Genomic DNA, 20926 nt, shown 5'->3' with positions numbered 1-20926 from the left:
TTTTCAATTTGCAACAAATGCAAAAGGATTATAAATTTGTTTTGTAAAGTTAATATGAAAAAGAAAAACATTTCTGAGTTAATACGTATACAAAGTGACTTCTTACTTAGTGTTGCCAGATTCGATGTAAACATGATTTTACGAACAAGACAACAAAGAAATGTCCAAGGAAAACATTTGATTTTGTTTTGACCGGCATGAACGTAAACAAATCCGATTTCTCTCAAAAAAAAAAAAAAAAAAAAAAAAAAAAACACCCTTTATACCCTCCACCATACATAGTAAGTCATTCCGTCTGTAACTCATCGAAATAATAATTTTAGACATAACCAAGTATATATTTTCTTGATCAGCGTAAAATTCTTAGACTGCCCGTCCGTACGTCCGTTTTAATCACACTAGAGTCAAAACGAATAAAGATAGGAATCTAAAATTTGCACATATAAGCTTTTTGTCTGCAGTCAGGTTAAGATGGGCTATATCGGTTCACGATATCGTATAGCCCCCATATAACTCATATTCGGTATTTTGATGATTTTGGCCAATCTTTTCAATCAAATTGTCCGAAAATCCACAAAAGGAGTTCTTTCTGACTACTTTACCCCCCTGGAAGGGGTATATCCCACACATAACGATATACGATTTTTTGACGATTTTAGGGACATTATTAACCCGAGTTGTTTCAATTTCATATTAAGTATTCGTAATGGGTACTACAGCCTATGACAAAAAATTGCGTATGCAGGTCCACGTCTTCGTATTGCATCCATATAACGGTGCCGCATTATTCAACGGAGTTGCTTCGCATTTAGAATTCGCAATGGGTATTACAGTTTATGCTAGTCCAGGTCTTCGTATAGGCCCCATAGATCAGTACCTCCCTATATTCGGTATTTTGTCGATTTTAGGTGCAATATCCAGTTAAATTGTTTGAAATTTCGTATTTAAAGTTCCTAAGAGGTACTACAGTCTTTGAAAGAAAATTGTCTATGCAGGTCCAGGTGTTCGTCTTCGTATAGACCCCAATATAAAGGCAATATTCTGTTTTTTAAGATTTTAACAGAATTTTTAACGGAATTTATTTTTTGGAAAATTTCCATATTATTTACAAATGGTGGAGGGTATATTATGTGGCATATCATAAAGGAATGCCAGAGCCGCACTCAAATTCTTTTGTCGTTTCCCTTTATAATTTGACATTAATGTGACTAGTCATCATTAATATGACATGTCACCTTAACAGTTGTTGTATGTAGCCAGCCCAGTCCGGGGCTTGAAATTTTCTCCTCTGGGGATGTACCACAACGGCTAACGCGAACCAAAGTTTTCTAAATTTAATACTTTTCTTCGATACCTATATTGTCTATATGAAGTAAGTGGATCCGGGTCCAGCCCGGGTTTAAACCCGGACTTTCGAGTCAAATTTTTGAAGTCCCGGCTTCGTACCCAGAGAAAAACATAGTTTCCCGAAATCAGGGTAAAAATACCTACCTCTGGAAAAAAACTTAAAAAAATCGAAGAGTTTTTCCTAAACTAGAGTTGTTCTGTTTTCTTATACGACATATATAGAAGGTTGTTATGTATATACTTTTTTTCAACAATTATTACAAATCTGTTTCAAAACCTCCAAGAATCTACTATTTTGGATTTTTTTTTCGATATCATAAAGAGAAAATCGGTAATCGTAGTAAACATTTTTACATTCTTGCAGGTCTGAAACAGACCAAATGTTTCATTCAAAATTTTCAATTTCAAATATGGTTTGACAGTTCCCAGCATCTGCGTCGATGCAACTACCTGTATTCTTTTACCATGATGTGTCGGCGGATTTTTCTCCTAGACGGAATTGGTCATTTAAATCCACTTGGCTTACAAAATCCAGTAAATTATAAACGTAATAGTTAAAAATATTTCAAAGCAATAGACCATTATAAAAAAAAAGGTTTGCACCATGGTACAATGAAGAGAAGGTAGGTCAACTTTGAAAAAATTGCTAGTATAGAGGTCTACCTGTTTGGCTTGTAATGTCAGAATTACTATCAAAACAATTAAAAAGCAAACAACTTGTTGCATTGATTTTGAATAAATAATTTAAAACCGCGAAAACTGAATGATAGTTCAACATTTCTTTTCAAAATCATATTCTATATATCTCTTATGGTTTATTTCGCGACAAAAACTGTAGATTTTGTCGATGCATATGTTGTAATAAGCATTTTGAAAACACCCGAATTTGAATATTTTCTGAAACATTTTTTATTATTGAAAAGAATACGCACACATAAACAAATTAAGTTGACATATTAAGCCAGAAAAATAAAAAAATTGAAATCATATGGTAGTTCTGCCCTACCTTGAATTCATTGTACCATGGGTTGCACTATCCATCTGCGTGTTGTTCAAAATCTAGTAATAGTTTCCAAATGATTGAAAATATGAATCATATGTAAAGTGGAAATACTGAGATGGATAATAAAATTGACAACACATATATATAAAATCCATACCGTCTGATAGTGCCTTAACAGTGATTTCGATAAACCAAACACCCAACTCGCTTCCACCTCTGAATAGTACCTAATAACTCTTATTTAATTACCAGTATGGAAATAGTTGGACTAAATGTATTCTTTAAGCAGGTTCAGATTTCTACAAAGTATATATGATATCAAGTTTTTAATTAAATTTTGCCAAAATGAAAGCGGTAATTTGCTGGTGAGTTTTTTCCTTGTAATCTGGCAACATATACACAATCCAACGTTTAATGAGCCGGGCGGCATCTTAATAATACATGTCAGTTGCCTTTGTTGTTCAGTAAATGCAGCCATCAACCCTTACAAAATGCATTCCTACGAAGAAAACAACAAAAAAGAATAACAAAAACATTTCAGTTTTGTTGTGCTCCGGATGGACGTAAACAGAGAGCCATTCAAAATGCAAACATTCTCTCAGAGTTTGTTTTTGTTTCTCTTCCTTCATTGTCATGCATTCTTATATTTTTCTGATTTGACAGTAAAATGACATTTACACCAGTTTTCCTTTCCACATCTGTTCACACAGACATTTCATTTTATTCCAGTTGTTTTTCGCATAAGTACTGAAAAATTTATATAGAAAAAATAATAGAATTTTTATCGGAGACGCTAGCTAAGAATTTTCCATATGAAAAAATAACTCTAAACGGATAATTAAATGCTAAATTGAAGGTGAACGAAGAAAATTGCTTGAGTTTTTGAAGTGATTGTGAAAAATATTAAAAGAAATTGAAATAAATAAAATTGCAATTGTAAATCAAAGGCGAAAATAAATTTAAGGTGGAGTTAATGCAAATGAATCTTGAAATTCCCCTTGAAAAGTGTTTGAATTACACACAAAAGTGAAATTAATCCAATAAAATATTCAATTTGAAGGATTTCAACAAGGTTTTTTCGAATAAAAGTATAATTGTAAAAATTGTGACACGGTCATTTCAATTTTTTTTTGTTTTATTCACACATACAATTACATGAAGCCAAAGTGACGTTATAGATGGTGTTGCCAGATTGAAAGATTCCCAGATTGCGGGGATTTGTTAGACATGTATGTACGCCTTTTAATTTGGCATGAAAGCAACAAAATTTATTAAAATTTTGAAAAGTGAAAAATTAATCAAAATTCTGTCTACCGGTAACCATGATTCGGCGATTAACCTTTTTAAGCCGTTGTATACAGTTTATATAGAAACAAACAGAAAGGAGTTTTAAGTTCGATTGGGCCATGGTACAATAAAATAAAGGTAACCTCATTTCAAATTGGCATTCCCAGTTCTGCAATTTCTGTAATTTACCTTGTCGAATTTCAATGCATAAAAGACCTTTCCCATCTCTGTTATTGAGATTCTCTGATTAATGGATTTATGAATGTACATTTTGACAATGAGCAGTTGTCAAATGTATAAATTTGAAAAAATGTAACCAAATGTAAAAAATGTAAACTTAAATTGCGGGGCTCGCATTAATGATATTAAACTGATTAGCCACGTAATTGAAAGATTGAACACTTAGGATACTATTTTTGAGAGAACATTGAGGTATTTCTTTTATCTTTCGCGCCATTTGATTCATTTTAAAAATAAATCCACCAAATAAATGAAAACAACTTGTTGGATATAATTTTGAATAATTCTGACAGGAAGCGGACTTAGCCAGAGGGCTGTATTTCTGTAGTTTTACGAAGCTGTTCTACTTCCTTATTGTACCATGGTTCTACCTCCTTAATGCACCTTGGGTTTTTTATACCCTACACCACATAGTGGTAAGGGTATTATGTCTTTGTGCATTTGTTTGTAACATGGAGAAGGAAACGAGATAGACCCATAGTTACTTTTGAGAACCTTCATAGAATCACTTTCTGAGTCGATTTATGCATGTCCGTCCGTCTGTCCGTCCGTCCGTCCGTCTGTCCATGTATTCTTGTGAACAAAATGCAGGTCGCATTTATTATCCGATTGAGATGAAATTTTCCACACAATCTTTTTTTGGCCCAAGGACGAACCCTATTGAAATTGGTGAGAATCGGATCAAATTTAGATATAGCTCCCATATATATCTTCATCCGATTTCGGGTTAAATGAGCACCAAATGTCCACTATCAGTCCAAATTACCTGAATTTTGGCACACCCAACCGAGTTCGGCCTAGAAGCAAGTATATCAAATTTGGAGAAAATCGGTTCAGATATAGCTATAGCTCCCATATATATCTTTCATCCGATTTGATCTTTAAGTCCCTAACATTCCTACTATGCACTCCACAACCGTGATATTTGGTACCAGGTATTAGATGGAGCACAGAAATAGCTGTTTTAAATTTTATCGAAATCGGTTCAGATTTGGATATAGCTCCCATATATATCTTCATCCGATTTCGGGTTAATTGACCACCAAATGGCCAATATCAGCCCAAATGGCCCGAATTTTGGCACATGTGACCGAGATTAGCCTTAAAGCAAATACAACAAATTTGGAGAAAATCGGTTCAGAAACAGCTATAGCTCCCATATATATGTTTTATCCGATTTGGTGTTTAAGGCTCTCACATTCGTAATATGCACTCCACAAGAATGATATTTGGTACCAGATATAAGATACAGCCCAGAAATAGCTGTTTGTAATTTTATCGAAATCGGTTCAGATTTGGATATAGCTCCCATATATATCTTCATCCGATTTCGGGTTAATTGTGCACCAAATGGCCGATATAAGTCCAAATGGACTGAATTTTAGTACAACGGACCAAATTCAGCCTAGAAGCAAGTATATCAAATTTAGTGAAAATCGGTTCAGATTTAGATATAGCAACCATATATATGTTTCATCTGATTTAGTGTTTTAGACCTTTACATTCGTAATATTCACTCCACAACCGTGATATTTGGTACCAGGTATTAGATGGAGCACATGAATAGCTGTTTTAAATTTTATCGAAATCGGTTCAGATTTGGACATAGCTCCCATATATATCTTCATCCGATTTCGGGTTAAATGTGCACTAAATGGTCAATATCAGCCCAAATCACCTGAATTTTCGTACATAAGACCGAATTCAGTCTAGAAGCTAATACGTCAAATTTGGAGAAACCCGGTTCACAGATAGTTATAGTTCGTAAAATGCACGATAGAATTAGATAGATTTTGATTTTGTACCAAATATCTCATAGAGCTCTGAAATGCCCTGTATAAACCTTTTTACGAGAGCTGTACTAAATATGCATAGTGGTGTAGGGTATCATATAGTCGGCCCCGCCCGACTTTTGAGCTTTCCTTACCGGTTTTATATCTGTCACAGCCTGAAGTATCAACGAAGTGCAAATACGAAATATTATCAATTCCGGGAAATAATGTAGATAAAATTATCAAAATACCGAATATGGGGAGGTGGGGCTATATTAAGGGGCTATACGTAGACCTGCACCTGCTTAGACAATTTTCTGTAATAGGGTGTAGTTTCCAATGGGAACTTCAAATATGAAATTTTTAACAGTTCCGGTGAAAAATGTCGCTAAAATCATGGACCTGCATAGAACATTTTTTGTCGTAGATTACCAACTATAAATACGAAATTAGAAAGAATTCCGATGAAAAAATGTAGCTAAAATCATCAAAATGCCGAATAAAGGGAGGTACCGATATTTAGGGCCTTTACGAAGACCTAGACCTGCATAGACAATTTTTTGTCATGAGCTGTAGTTTTCAATAGGAACTTGAAATACAAAATTTCAAACAATTCTGGTGAATAATGTCGTTAAAATCAACAAAATACCGAATATAGGAGGTACCGTTATATTTTCTGTCACAGGCTGTAGTGCCCATTACGAACTGAAATTTGAAACTATTGCGGTGATCAATGTCGTCAAAACCATTAAAATACCAAATATAGGGAGGGGCAGTTATATGGGACTGTATAGCCCATTTCAAAACGTGGACCTGTATAGCCCATTTTCAGTACCAAAAGTCCAGCAGGCCAAACACACATTTGAGTAAAATTTTATCAGCCTACTTCAATTCCATGGCCAGACAGACGGACGGACGGTCATCGTTAAATCAACATATCATAACATAACATGCTGACCGAGTATATGTATACTTTGTGGGGTCTAAAATGTATATTTTAAGGTGTTACAATCGCAATGACGAACTTAATATACTCTCCATACTATTTTGGGGGATATAAAAAAAATATAGAAATTGATTTAAGGAAGTAAATTGTTTTCTTTATTTTATTTATTTATTTATTTATTTATTTATTTATGGTAATTTTTTTATTTTATTTATTTATTGTAATTCTGACAGTACAATCCATGCAGTTAAGTGTCTTTTCCCACAATTTTCTCAAACCTACATTGTACCATGAAAGGTTGACTCTTAAAATTATGTCCTTTCAATTAGTTTGCCTTAAATACACTTCCCATCTGGCAACGACACAAAACGACAGGTACAAAAGCAAATTGGAATCTATTATTTTGTTGCTGCTATAGTAACTCAAACCATTGAGCAACCTAGCGACCCATCAACCAACCGAAAAAAAACCCAGACAACCACTCGCAAATCTCAGATTCTTTTGTTACAAACAGAGCACTGAGTGACAAGTAAGTGGAGAACGCTTAGCTAGACAGGGGACTGCTGCTGCAACAACTCTTTTTTTCTTTCTGACAGCCGATGCGTGTGTAAAGCTACTAAGGCTGCTTAGGAGGAGGAGGAGGCGACTATGGTTGAGAATTTCCTCAGCCATCATATACACACATCTCAAAAATTGTCAAGTGTTTAAAAATAAACAATAGTAATGCAAATGCGCCTGGTGGTGGCCCCCAAGCACCCATGAACATGTGAGCCTGTCACTTTTTGTTTTTATTGTGTAAAAATCAACAAACAATATTGTGAACGTGAGTTTAAAGGCATTGAAGTAAACAAATCGGTTACAATCACTAATTAGACACTCGCTTCCAATCACCGTCATATTGATATGTGGCTTATAGATTTGCTTTTTTTTATTTGTAAATAATTTGTATTGCATTTTTTTGCATTCGCAGATAGACGAGACAACACCACTACCATTGCATTACGACGTTCCGATTGAAAATTGATCTCATTGAGCTTGAATTGAATTACGACGAAACGAATTGGCACGACAAACACGCGATTTGATTAAAAATTCATTTGAATAATAAAAACGAAACAAACAAACAAACAACTGGAAATTAAAATGCTAGTACAATATGTATTCTGGTGATGTAGTAGGAGGTCATCATCGCCATCATCATACTGCATCCAGATCGAAAACGAACCGAAACGTAACGCGCTATAGAGACGTTTAGGACGGTAACATTTACAAGATGTCAACAAATTCAAATAACTCTGACTTGTATTTGAGACCTTTGCCATTTCTTGACCAGAAATGGGTAAGAGCGGATCTCATATCAAGTTTACGAAGCCCCGAAGATGCTGCAGTACTGTGGAATAATCTAATCCAAGATTGTGAATTGGTATCATCACCGGCAGCTCCAGTTCTAAACGCTGCCGGTAATTGGTCATATTTGGGCGATGATGGCAAACATTATTGTGGTGTACAAAAATTACAATGTTCCTGTTGTCCGGCAAATGACTATTGTGGCCCTTTGTCGGCTTGTAATTGCAGTGCTTGCCACAGTCTGGATTCAGATGCTACAATTAAGAAAATCACCACCCAAGCCCAGGCGGCCGCCGTTGCGGCCCAACGTATTGCAAGTGATGCCATTTTCGAGTCCTGGCTGTGGGGTCAGACACCAAATGCCATGGCTAAAACAGAATGTCAAAAAACCTTAATCAATGAATTACATGATATTGCCCTGCAAGCGGCTGGCAATTGTCTCTCGGCCATACATTTGCGACAGCAGTTGTTTATCTATGAACGATATTTTGTGGCATTGGCACGCTGTAAACAACAATTGCAACAGCAAAAGGCAATGCAACAACAACACAGCCTACAACAAATGCAGTCCACAGAAATACCCACATCTCTAAATCCTACAAATCCATTTTTAAATGTGGGCGATAAGACCAGACTCTCGGAAGAGAGTAATTTTTCTTCACGTGATCGTTTTGGTAAATATCGCCAGACCTCGTCACAAGAACTCCGATCGCCGGGACGTGATAGTGAACGAGCTACATTGGGTTTGGCACGCGTCTGTACACGGGCAGCATTGAATTTTTCATTCTTTTTCCTGCGTCGTGCCTGGCGTTCCGGTGAAGATACTGAGATGTGCAGTGAGTTGCTGTGTGAAGCCTTAGAATCGTTACAAGATTTACCCGAAGCTTTGCTATTCGATACCACGCAGGTGAGTGGAAATGTGATTGGCTTTAGTCAAGCGTTTAATGTATTATTGTTTGCAATGCTTACCTAGGTATGACCTTCTTTAGGGTTGAGTAAGATATGTTCCATGTAAAACAGAAAAATGTGGGAGAAATTTAATCTAAGTGCTATATTAAAGCGTTAGTTTGGTTAAAGGAACTCTAGAAACATCTATCCACAGCTATTCCACTTGGAATTTTAATGGCAATACATCTACATTGACCCCACGTCTGTGTGTAAAAACAAATTATTAAATGAGAATACCCTTCCTCTGTTGCAACTAAACTAAAAAGTCCTTGATAATGACTTAAAACCGTTTCCATTCGTATTAGTAAGAAAATTCTCAGACTTGTGTAACCAATTCACAAAATACCAAAAGAAAGAACAAAGGAAAGTTATAATGGGTCACTGAACTTTCTTTAGTTGAGCCATTGTTTGAAGAGTTAATACAAAGCAAAATGTGCATGAACTTCACATAAAGATTTCATTTGGTTGACCTTGAAATAGCAAAGCAACCATTCTTTTGTTGGGAGGGCATAGCAAATGGCCCAAACGCTTTTTAGACATGTTTATTTTTTCCCCCAAATAAAAGGAAAGATAGATTTACAGAAGATAATTTAAAAACATTTATTCACTCAATCAAAATTTAAATAAAGGGAATTTAATAGGCCTTCTGTCTTCTTCTGGGGGTTCTATTCACGAAGAACCAATTTCTATTTCTGGCCCAAGAAATATCTTCCATCTTCGTTAATGGTTATAAAGAAAATATTTTTGTATTTTATATAAAAAGTGTATTTTCAAGTTGTCTTAAAATAGTTCTTTGATCAATATATGGCATATTTGTATAAATACGAAATCCCACGAAATCTATTTCAAACATTTACTCTCTATCTAGGCATAGGACTATTTATGTTGGAAAGGAAATGTGATGAGGAAATGAGCAATTGATGAGAAATCAAATATCCCACTGAAAAATGTCTTCTATTTCAAAAACCCTCATTGAGGATATCCTATGTTATATACAGATCTCTTCCTATTTAAGAAGTCCTGTTAAAAGTTCTTTTGCATATACTTTACTCTTTCTCCCGGGGATATCTCATTATACCCTACACCACATAGTGGTAAGGGTATTATGTCTTTCTTCATTTGTTTGTAACAGGGAGAAGGAAGTGAGATGGACTCATAGTTACTTTTAAGGATCTTCATAGAATCACTTTCTGAGTCGTCCATGTATTCTTGTAAACAAATTGCAGGTCGCATTTACTATCCGATTGAGGTGAAATTTTTCAAACAATATTTGTCTGACCCAAGGACGAACTCTACTGAAGTTGGTGATAATCGGATCAGATTTAGATATAGCTCCCATATATCTTTAAATGTCCAAAATATGGACCTCAAATTTTCCAAAAACATTTATTTGAACCAAGGACGAACCCTGTTGAAATTGGCAATAATCGGATGATATATATAGTTATAGCTCCCAGATACCTTCAACCGATTTCGGGTTAATTGTACACCAAATGGCCGATAAAAGTCCAAATAACCTGAATTTTGGTACATCCCACCGAATTCAGTCTAGAAGCAAGTACCACAAATTTGGATCAAATCCGTTCAGATATAGCTATAGCACCCATATATATGTTTCATCCGATTTTGGGCTTTATGTTCTTCATATGCGTAATATGTACTCCACAAGAATGATATTTGGTACCGGCCATCAGATACCGCTTGAAAATACGTATGCCAAATTTTTATCGAGAACGGTTCAGCTATATACGGTTCAGTCCTCAAGCGATTCTGGGTTAATTGTGCACCAAATGGCCAATATATGGACCTGAATTTTGCTACATCCCACCGAATTCAGTCTAGAAGCCAATACCTCAAATTTGGATCAAATCTGTTCAGATTTAGCTATAGCTCCCATATATGTGTTTCATCCGATTTGGGGTTTTAAGTCCCTCACATGAATAATATGCACTCCATAAGAATAATATTTGGTACCGGGCATCCGATACCGCTCGAAAATACGTATGCCAAATTTTATCGAAATCGGTTCAGATTAGGATATAGTTCCCATATATATCTTCAACCGATATCAGTTTTTTTTGTGCACCAAAAGTCTAATATCAGCCCAAATTTACTGAATTTTGGCAATTACGACTGAATTCATCCTAGAAACCGGTACTTCAAATTTGGTGTAAATCGTTTCGGATATAGTTATAGCTCCCATATATATGTTTCATCCGATTTGGGGTTTTAAGTCCCTCACATGAATAATATGCACTCCATAAGAATAATATTTGGTACCGGGCATCCGATACCGCTCGAAAATACGTATGCCAAATTTTATCGAAATCGGTTCAGATTAGGATATAGTTCCCATATATATCTTCAACCGATATCAGTTTTTTTGTGCACCAAAAGGCTAATATCAGGCCAAATGAACTGAATTTTGGCAAATTTAATGTAAATCAGTTCAGATATAGCTATAGCTCCAATATATCACCTCACAAGCGTAATATGCATTCCACAACAATGAACTTTGGTACCAGATATCAGATAAAGCTCTTTGAGAACCTATAGATCCCTATGGCTGAGTAGAAGTGTTTTTTTATCGCAGCTGATCTTTTTGTTTATTTGCTGTTTACTTGCCTTAACTACGTATATAAACAAACGTTGGATACTATATAGCTGAAACATAATTGCATTTAGCGGATATCTCGTATTGAATTGTAAAATTTTTGGAAAGTTTGCAATTTTTGTGTGTTGCATAATCCTGCTGTGTTGCTGTTGTTGCTTTGTTGCTGCCATTTGTGGTTTCTTCTGGACATTTTGTTTTTTTTGTTGCTGTTTGCTAATAACCTCAGTTATGCCTGCCGCCAAATGTAAAATTTGTAACTATAATGTTACGAAGACACAGCCTAGTGTTCTTTGTAAAGCTTGCAACTGCTGGGTTCATACTCATTGTGCTAACATTGATGACAAAAACTTAAATGTATTGAAGTCGGTAAAATCGTTTGCTTACATTTGCCCTTCATGTGAGCCGAATTTATGCAGCAGCTCTACCAGTGATGGTGTCGTTGACAAAATTAATAGTCTGACTGCTAAATTAGATAACTTTATTGCTAGTTACCAGTCGCAGCAAAATAGTCTAAAAGTTGTTTTGGATGACATAAAGAAGGAAGTGAGTTCATGTATTGCTGAAATGAGGACTGACATCAGGCAATGTAACGACAATGTGCAGCGGATTGAAGCTTCTACTGCCACGAAGTTTGTTGCGCTTGAGAGGGAAGACAACGTTATGCATAAACGGATGAATCGGCCTGACATCCTCATAGGAGGGTTGCCTGAAGGTTTGGATGATTTGGAGTTGCCTGTTATTGCATTGGGATCATTCTATAACATACCTATAACCAGCCAGGACATCAATCATGTATGTTATATTAATCGTAGGAAACAGATTCTTGTTAAATTTAACAAAGTTGCGTTGCGTGATAGTTTGATGAGGGAATATTTTAAAACTCGTAATCTTCGAATCTGCGATCTACTGGGTGCCCAAGGTGTTGCTTTAAATAACAGGGTGTACCTTAATGATCATTTTTCGCCTGCTGCATCACATTTAAACTTTGTCTGCAAGAAACTGTGTCGCCTTAAAGTAGTCAAAAAATTTAAGATTTTGAATTCTGATCTCGTAAAGGCATGGCTGGTTTTTCCTGATGGTAGAGAGGATACTTACAACGTTAGTCAATGTGAGTCATTGCTTGCGGATTCGGAAGGCAATGGGAATTGAATTTATATATGAATATAATTTTTTCTAGTTAAAATTTCTATTGATTTTTTTTCTTAATTATTTTAATTTTCCATTAATTTAATTGTTTTCAATTTCTTATCCTGTTTGTGTGTTTGATCATTTTATTCTTTTATACATTTTGTAGTATTCAGCTGCGTTAAATTGTATTTATTTTTCTTAATGAATTTTTTGAAATTAAATTTTATTAGTGTAATTCTGTTGAATTCTTATAATTGGTTCCCCGCCACAACTACGTCTTATGTATTTGATGTCTTTTAGTACTAATTTGGGGCCGGTGATCAGCAACAATGATTATATTAAATCCGTTTTAATTTCATGTAGTAATAAGTTCAATATGGCTCATATAAACTCACGCAGTATTAGGCCATCTATGAATTCAACGAAGTTTTGTGAGCTCAAAACTATTTTATCGGGATCAGGCTTGCATTTTCTTGGTGTATCCGAAACTTGGCTAAAATCTGATATTCCAGCTAGTGCAATAAATGTACCTGGGTATAAATTTGTGAGGAATGACCGTCGATACTCTAGAGGTGGTGGTGTTGGTATATATATTTCTAGTGATATTTCTCATAAAGTCGTTTTCAGATCTTCTGTGATAGGTAAATGCGAATCGCTTTTTATTGAGGTTATGTCCGGCGATGAAAAGGTTCTGTGTGGTGTTGTGTATCTTCCTCCTCCAGGTGATATTAATGTTTTTGAAGATATTCACAGCGATTTATTCTTGGAGTATTCAAAAATTGTTATAGTGGGTGATTTTAATGCTAATATGTTTGATCCGCATAAATCTACGTCTGTCCGTTCAGTCTGCTTCCGGTTAAACTTGTCAGTTTTCCATAATTCCAAACCTACTCACTATGATGTTACACATCGTGCGTCTTCGCTGCTTGATTTTATGCTGGTAAATGATTGTGCTATGGTACATCTATCTGATCAGGCAATATGTCCATCGATATCTGACCATTCACTCATTTTTGCATCGTTAAATATAGGTGTTAATACTTTTTGCGATTTTGTTGAGTATCGAGATTACTCTTGTATTGACTGGCCGGGTTTTTTTTCTCATCTATCAGCCTTTAATATTGATATTCTGAATGTTGTGGATGTTGACGCTAAATGTTCTCAAATATCAAATCTTTTTTTGGGGTTGTTTGATTTTGTTCCTTTGGTACGTAGAAAAATGCGATCTGGAGATAATTGGATTAGTTCAAATCATATTACACTTGCCCGATCACTTCGCGATTTGGCTTTTAAGGCTTACGTTGATAATAAAAGCAATGATAATTGGAAAATTTTTTGTCGTTATCGTAATAGAGCGAAGTTAGTTATTCGTCGTGAGCGTAGAAAGTATTACTCTAAGAAATTTAATACGTTGGGTTCAACTGCTATGTGGCGTTTTTTTAGGGCTTCGGGTTGTATTGGTGGTGATGATGTGTTTCTTGACATTGATGTTGATGATCTAAACTATTTTTTTCAACATAGGAACTCACATATGCCTAATATTGATTTGCAATTTTCGGACGCACGCAGTGATGGATTTTCTTTTAGTTGTGTTCGTATGGAAGAAATTATTGTTGCACTTAGCAGAATAAAGTCTAAATCTGTCGGAGTTGATGGAATACCTGTGGATTTCTTAAAACTAATTTTTCCTTATGTGTGTGATATTGTTTTGGATTTGGTTAATTCTGTTTTGATGTCGTCTGTGTTTCCTTGTTTGTGGAAGCAAGCCCGTGTCGTTCCAATTCCGAAGGGGAATGTTGTTCATAGCCCTGATGATCTCAGGCCTATTTCAGTTCTCCCTGTGATGGCTAAGGTGTGTGAGCATGTGATGAAGGACCAAATACTTGCTCATGTTGCAAGCAAGATATATAATGGTCAATTTGCATTCCGTAGGAATCATAATACCACCAGTTTGCTTCTGTACTTAACTGACTTAGTGAGATATAACTCGAATCTTAAAAAAGATACTGTAGTTGTTTCGTTGGATCTAACAAGGGCATTTGATTCTCTTTCTCATCAAATATTACTCTGGAAACTGATGTATGAGTTCGATTTTTCTGAGACAGCTTGTAACCTTATTCTATCATATTTGTCCGGTAGATCCCAATTCGTTTACTACAATGATAGATCTTCAAGTGTGTCACTGCTTTCGTGCGGTGTTCCGCAGGGCTCTGTATTAGGCCCTTTGTTTTTCATTTTATATGTCAATAGCCTTTCTGAGTGTTGTTATGGTGAGAATTGCACTCCTCTCTTATATGCGGATGATGTGTTTCTCGTTTTTACTAATTCTTATATTAACCCTATTGCTTTTGAAAGCGAAATTAATAATTGTCTTGTTCATATTGGACAGTGGTGTTTTGAAAATTCTCTGGTTTTGAATCCGTCAAAGACAAAGGCTCTTAAGTTTGGCAGTCATGCATATAATCTCAATATTGCTCTTGATGGTAATCTCATTAGTTTTGTAAGCTGTCATAGAATGTTGGGTATTTTGGTAGATGAGAAACTTTCTTTTGAGACTCATATCGGTTCCGTTCAGAGGAGAGTTTTTGCTATTATTCGCAGATTATATGGCACCAATTTATTTTTACCATTGTGGGTTAAAAAGAGGTTGGCGAATGCTCTTTTAATGCCTCATATTAATTATGGGCTTGAATTGGTATCTGGTACGATAAATAGTTTTTGTTTAAGAGTTAAGCGTATAGTTAATGCTATCGTGAGATTTGTGTATTGTTTGAAGAGACGTGATCACATCTCAAATTTTGTTATAGATTTCTTGGGAGTTTCTTTTGAACAATTTTTATCCGTTAAGTTATTGCATTATTTTTACAAAACAATCAGAGGTGGAGTTCCTAGGTTTCTGGCTAACATGTTCAGTTTTTCCAGGTCAACCAGGAGTACTCAGATATTAATACCCAGAATAAATAACTTAACATTTGAAAAGTCCTTTGTTGTACGTATTGCACGTTTGTGGAATTATCTACCTATTGAGCTTAGAATTTTTTCCCATTCTAATAATGCCTTTCGTTTAAAAGTTTTGAATCATGTCCTGTATCCTGGTATTCATCCCATTTAGTTTCGTTGTTTTGAGCTTTTATTATCTTCGTTTTACCCTTTTTTAATGGTTTAATTTTCTTTATAGTCAAATTTATGGTTACCTTCCTTAAAAAAAAAAAAAAAAAAAAATTATTTGCTTGTTGTTGGTTATGATGCCCCTATTGATTCATTTTTTTACTTTTGATTTTCTTTCTGTAGTTTTGGCTGGGGAGCCTTTTATATCTTGATTTTAAATAATGTGATAGTTTTTTATAAGTTATTTTTATTTTTTCTACTTGGTATTGAGTACCTTATTAATACAATTAATTGGCCTTGGAGGCTTTAGTATTAAGTATGAATTAAATAAATAAATAAATAAATAAATAAATAAATAAGTGTACCAAATGTTGTGAAGATCGGTTAAGATGTAGCTCCCATATATATCCTCCAGCGATTTCGGGTTAATTGTGCACCAAATAGCCAATATCAGACCAAAAGTCCTGAATTTTGATACATCCGACCGAATTTAGTCTAGAAGCAAGTACATCGAATTCGTAGAAAATCGGTTCAAATATAGCTATAGCTCCCATATATATGTTCTATCCGATTTCTATCCAGATATCTTATAGAGCTCGGAAATACCTTTGCCAAATTTTATCGAGAACGGCTAAGATTTGGATATAGCTTCCATATATATCACTAATATGATTTCAGGTTTATTGTGCAAATAATGGTTAATATCTGCCAAAATAGGGTGAATTTCAGGACGTACGTTTCCATTTTGTGGAACTCTGCTCCGATATAAACTTTTTTAATAAAATCCTTCTCGAAGTGATATTATGCACTCTATAACATTGTTATTTGGTATAAAAGATTAAAATGTCTCCGTCAAATTTAGTGAAAATCAATTCAGAATTGGATATGCCTCCCATATATTAGTTCCCTCTGAAAACAAATTATAGTTGCTCTTAAGCCAAATGTTGATAGGTGGTATGACCTACATCAAATACATTCTCTTGTTCGGGAGCTCTACTAAATATGCATAGTGGTGTAGGGTATCATATAGTCGGCCCCGCCCGACTTTTGACTTTTCCTCATTGGTTTTTGATGTCTTCTATTTATCTCTTTTATCTCTCTAATTTTAGGTTTCGCCACTATGGATTGAGGTATTGGAACGTTCGATTAAATTCCTACGACAAGTCGCCCTGGGTGATCCTCTAGGCGGTCGTTGTTTGGCACCCAAAGAAGATCGACATACTGCCCTTTGTTTGCTATTAGAATTGGGAGCACAAAAAGGAAGTTTAGCCGCATCACTGGAAGCTGTGGTACTCTTATTCACCCTCTGGGAAAAAGATAAATCAACCGATGATAATCGTGATGTACCACAAAACTCGGGTGCACCATTGGTGCCAATTTTAAAACGCTACGAATCCATTGGCAATTATGGTCTAGCTCCAAATGGCTCAGCCAACGTCTTGCCATCCAGTGCAACAGAATGTTTTCTACGTTTCCTTACCTTGCCCGATCAGGAAAATGCAAATGTTGATCTGAAACAGGCAGCAGTTGTGATAATATCCCATTTGGATCGTTTGGCCAAACCGCACATGCCTTCAGCACATTCCATACAGACCAATTACAATGCAATGAATAAATATTCGGCAGCTTTGGGCAAGACATCGCTCATTAATCAAAGTTCTCAAGAGAGTGGTTCTTGTGGGGCGGGTGCTTCTATTACCACAAATAACAACAATAATATTTCCTCAAGTACCCCACAATTGCATGAGCAACGCATATATGCCCTGGGATGGTTGTCGTTAAACCCACACCAGAATGGTTTTACTGCCGAACCGGCAGTTGGCATGCCCCTGAATGGAAATCAAACAACCTTTAGTCAATATTCAGCACCAGTTTTGAATTTCTATTTTCAAGTACAACAGGTGGTTATATCGGAAGAGTATGTGCTATTCCTAACGCAGGATGGTAAAATGTATACATGGCGTATTTCGAAACCAGAAACTGAACCAATGCTAATTGAGGAAATGAGCGAGGTTCATGTTATTGCTGTGGCAGCCCATTGTGAGGGTCGACACTACATGGCTGTGGATAGTATGGGTAAGTAGAAGGGGTTATAAAACTATATTAGGATTTATTATGGAGTAATATGTTTTTTCTCCTACCCAGAGGGTGCTTTTTAAGTTGCCTTTTTTCCTGACAAAATCCAAGACATCCAATCTACAAAAAAAAATATCTTCAAAGATTGACTTTTAAAGGTCTATCCAGAGAAGGTATTTTAAAGCTTTTCATTAAAAATAAGACCTTCTAAAAGCCCCATCCTCAACAGAGAATCTACAGAAAGTTTCTCTGTCTGCAGAAGACCTATTGTTGTACCTATATACCTCTAGAAATTTAGTTTTTTTATAGAAAACATCTGCGGAGGCCTTTCAAAGTTCCGCAATCCATAAAAAAACTCAGTGGAAAGGTTTCTGCACTGCAGAAGATATAGTAAATAGTCTTTTCGAAAGGCGTTCTTTCCATTCTGTAGAAAAATTCTAAAAAATCTCTCCAAAACCTCTACGATACCTTATTTTTTGAATAGATATGGGTCTTTTATTTATAACAATTCTCCTCTATGCTTCTTTTAATAAATCATATATTCTATTTCTTTTTCCAGGAAATGCCTACTCCTGGGGCAATGGTGTTGGTGGTCGCCTGGGTCATGGTGATACTCTACCCCGAGAACATCCCACAAAAATTAATGCCCTCGAAAGTACTGTAAAATCGGTGCATGTTGGTTGTTCCTATAGTGCGGCTATCACTTTCAATGGCACTCTGTTCACCTGGGGACGTGGAACCTATGGCCGATTGGGTCATGGCAATTCGGATGATAAACTTTTGCCAATGCCTGTTACTGCATTGGCTGAACACAAAATAATTGATGTGGCCCTGGGTAGCGGTGATGCCCATACTTTAGCAGTAACTGCCAGCGGATTGGTATATGCCTGGGGTGATGGTGACTTTGGTAAATTGGGTAATGGTTCCTGTAATGGATCACCAATACCACAAATAATTGATACGCTGCCACGTGTACAACGTGTCTTTGCTGGAGCACAATTCTCGGTGGCCCTGACATGCGATGGCAAGTTATATTCCTGGGGTAAGTCCAGTGGTGGACGCCTGGGTCACAGCCAATTGGATAAACAAGTACAGTGTCTAAGTACACCGAAATTAATAACAGCCCTACAATCAAAGACCATAATTGATGTGGCCATAGGTGTCTCGCATTGTTTGGCCCTGAGTGCCAATGGTGGTGAGGTGTTCGGCTGGGGTCGCAACGATTACCAGCAAATATGCCCCGCCTCGATTTGTAAAGAACCTTTGGTAAAACAGCCCATATTGGCCACACATCCTTCGGTGTTCGCCTATGGCATAGCATGTGGGGCGGCGCAAAGCATCATTTGGAGTCAAACTTCTATACAGGGAATACCGGCACGTATACCATTTGTCATCGATCTGAGCGAACAGACATTCCGTCTGCTGGATCAATTGCTGGGCATGGTTTGTGGACAGGACTCGAATAATCGCCAGACACCCAATCAAGAAGCCGAATGTGTGGCGGTGGCCTGCTTAAATCTTTTGAGGCTGCAATTGCATGCTCTAATTGCAAATGGTATTGTGGCAAAAAGTGTGGGGCTCTCAGAGGGCTCACGTTTATTGGTCAGTTTAAAAACTCGTATACTCAGCCTAGCTGGTGGGGCAAATGTCTTGAAAACAATGCAAGAAGCTGCCCAATGGGCTCTGCAAGTTGGCTGGAGCGTACTTTTACCAACTGCCTCAGAAAGAGCACAAACATTAACGTCACTACTGCCATCGGAGCCGGGAATTTCCACAGCAGGCCATAGATTTATGACGGATTTATTGGTGGGTTCCCTAATGGCGGAAGGAGGCTTGGAGACGGCCTTAAAACAAGCCATACGACTGGAGTGTAATGACTGCTGTGCCGATAATGGACATAATCTACCCTTGCTGCATCTAATCAAACAATTGCTACGCAACAACTCTGCATTGACCCAGGCTAAACTAACCCAGCTAGTACTCAATAATGGTTGCCTCAAGACCTCAGAAGAAGACAATAATCCCTCATTGAATTCGCTACAATCGTTGGAACATTCTAGTCCCAGTTTAGATTTATTGCACCGCTTCCAACGTCTCCTATTTTCCCATATTCACGAAAGTCCCAAAAATGAGGATCTCACCGGTGCCGAACTACTGCTTAGCAAATATGTTCAAAGTGCTATTAGCCTATGCATACATTCCCTGCAGAAAGCCCATGAGGTGGCCTTGCAAGGCAAGGATGGTGTTGCCGACATCCTAATGACTGACATCTCCGACACATTGCTCTATGAACTTCTAATTGGCCTTATTATTTTGAAACGTGATCGCCCCACCCTTATGCCGGCATTCGATTGGTCTCATCATTTTGTTCCTCTACTGCATGCCTTAGATAATTTAAATCGTCTCATATGTGATAGTGATATACAGGACTCGGATGATTTGGGCTGGCCGGGTATCATATGTAGGGGAAATTTGAAGAACTCCTCAATGACACAGCAACAACAGGAGGAAATGGTGCTGATACGTAAGAATGATTTTGAGAATCATCTATTGGATGGTGGCAAATGGATTATTTTAAATGGTTATGTTTGTGACATCAATGATTACCAGTAAGTAGTTTAATGGAGGAAAAAAGAGAAGGCCATGACTTCTAATCCCGCGATATTTTTAAATCTTTTAGACATGAGAATTCTTGCATCAATGATTACCTTAATGAGAGCATTGGAAAGGATCTTTCGGTGGACTTAAATAACACCAATTATCGTTCGTGTCTGGAGTACATATTAAGTCATTACAAGGTTGGCCGTTATGCCCCGAATATAAGCGAAGAAAAGGTAAGCCATTGAAATTTGTAGAACAGCTCTGGAAGGTCGATCTATCCGTTTGGAAGGTTTCTCCACTTGTCGAAGGCACCTTGGAAGGTTTTTTTTTTAAAAGAAAATTAGCTAAGAAATAGAGATCTATTGAAAAAGGCCTTCTATTAGGACTGACTGCGCCATTGAGCCAGTTCATTGAGTCGTAGGGCACACCAGCAGCCTGTCTCTCTACAAAAAGACTTGAGTTTTTTAATAGAGTGTGGAGTGCAGGTTGGGGTGTGCTCTTAACCGCAC

General features: G+C 36.6%; 1 protein-coding gene across 2 annotated transcripts in view; it reads left to right on the top strand.

Moving 5' to 3' along the window:
- Positions 1–20926, top strand: part of LOC101899543 (probable E3 ubiquitin-protein ligase HERC2) — a 43235-nt gene that overhangs the window by 1163 nt on the left and 21146 nt on the right. For both annotated transcript variants that reach the window (XM_059119111.1, XM_011295325.3), the window contains exons 2-5: positions 7566–8849; positions 16850–17816; positions 18376–20425; positions 20497–20650. In XM_059119111.1, coding sequence (XP_058975094.1) covers positions 7869–8849; positions 16850–17816; positions 18376–20425; positions 20497–20650 — 4152 coding nt within the window. In that variant the 5' untranslated portion in view covers positions 7566–7868. The remainder of the gene's footprint in view (positions 1–7565; positions 8850–16849; positions 17817–18375; positions 20426–20496; positions 20651–20926) is intronic.

This window comes from Musca domestica, unplaced genomic scaffold (genome assembly GCF_030504385.1).
Source record: "Musca domestica strain aabys unplaced genomic scaffold, Musca_domestica.polishedcontigs.V.1.1 14, whole genome shotgun sequence".
Taxonomy (NCBI): Eukaryota; Metazoa; Arthropoda; class Insecta; order Diptera; family Muscidae; genus Musca; species Musca domestica.
Note: the sequence above shows the minus strand (reverse complement) of the source record. Positions and strands in the feature narration are given on the sequence as shown.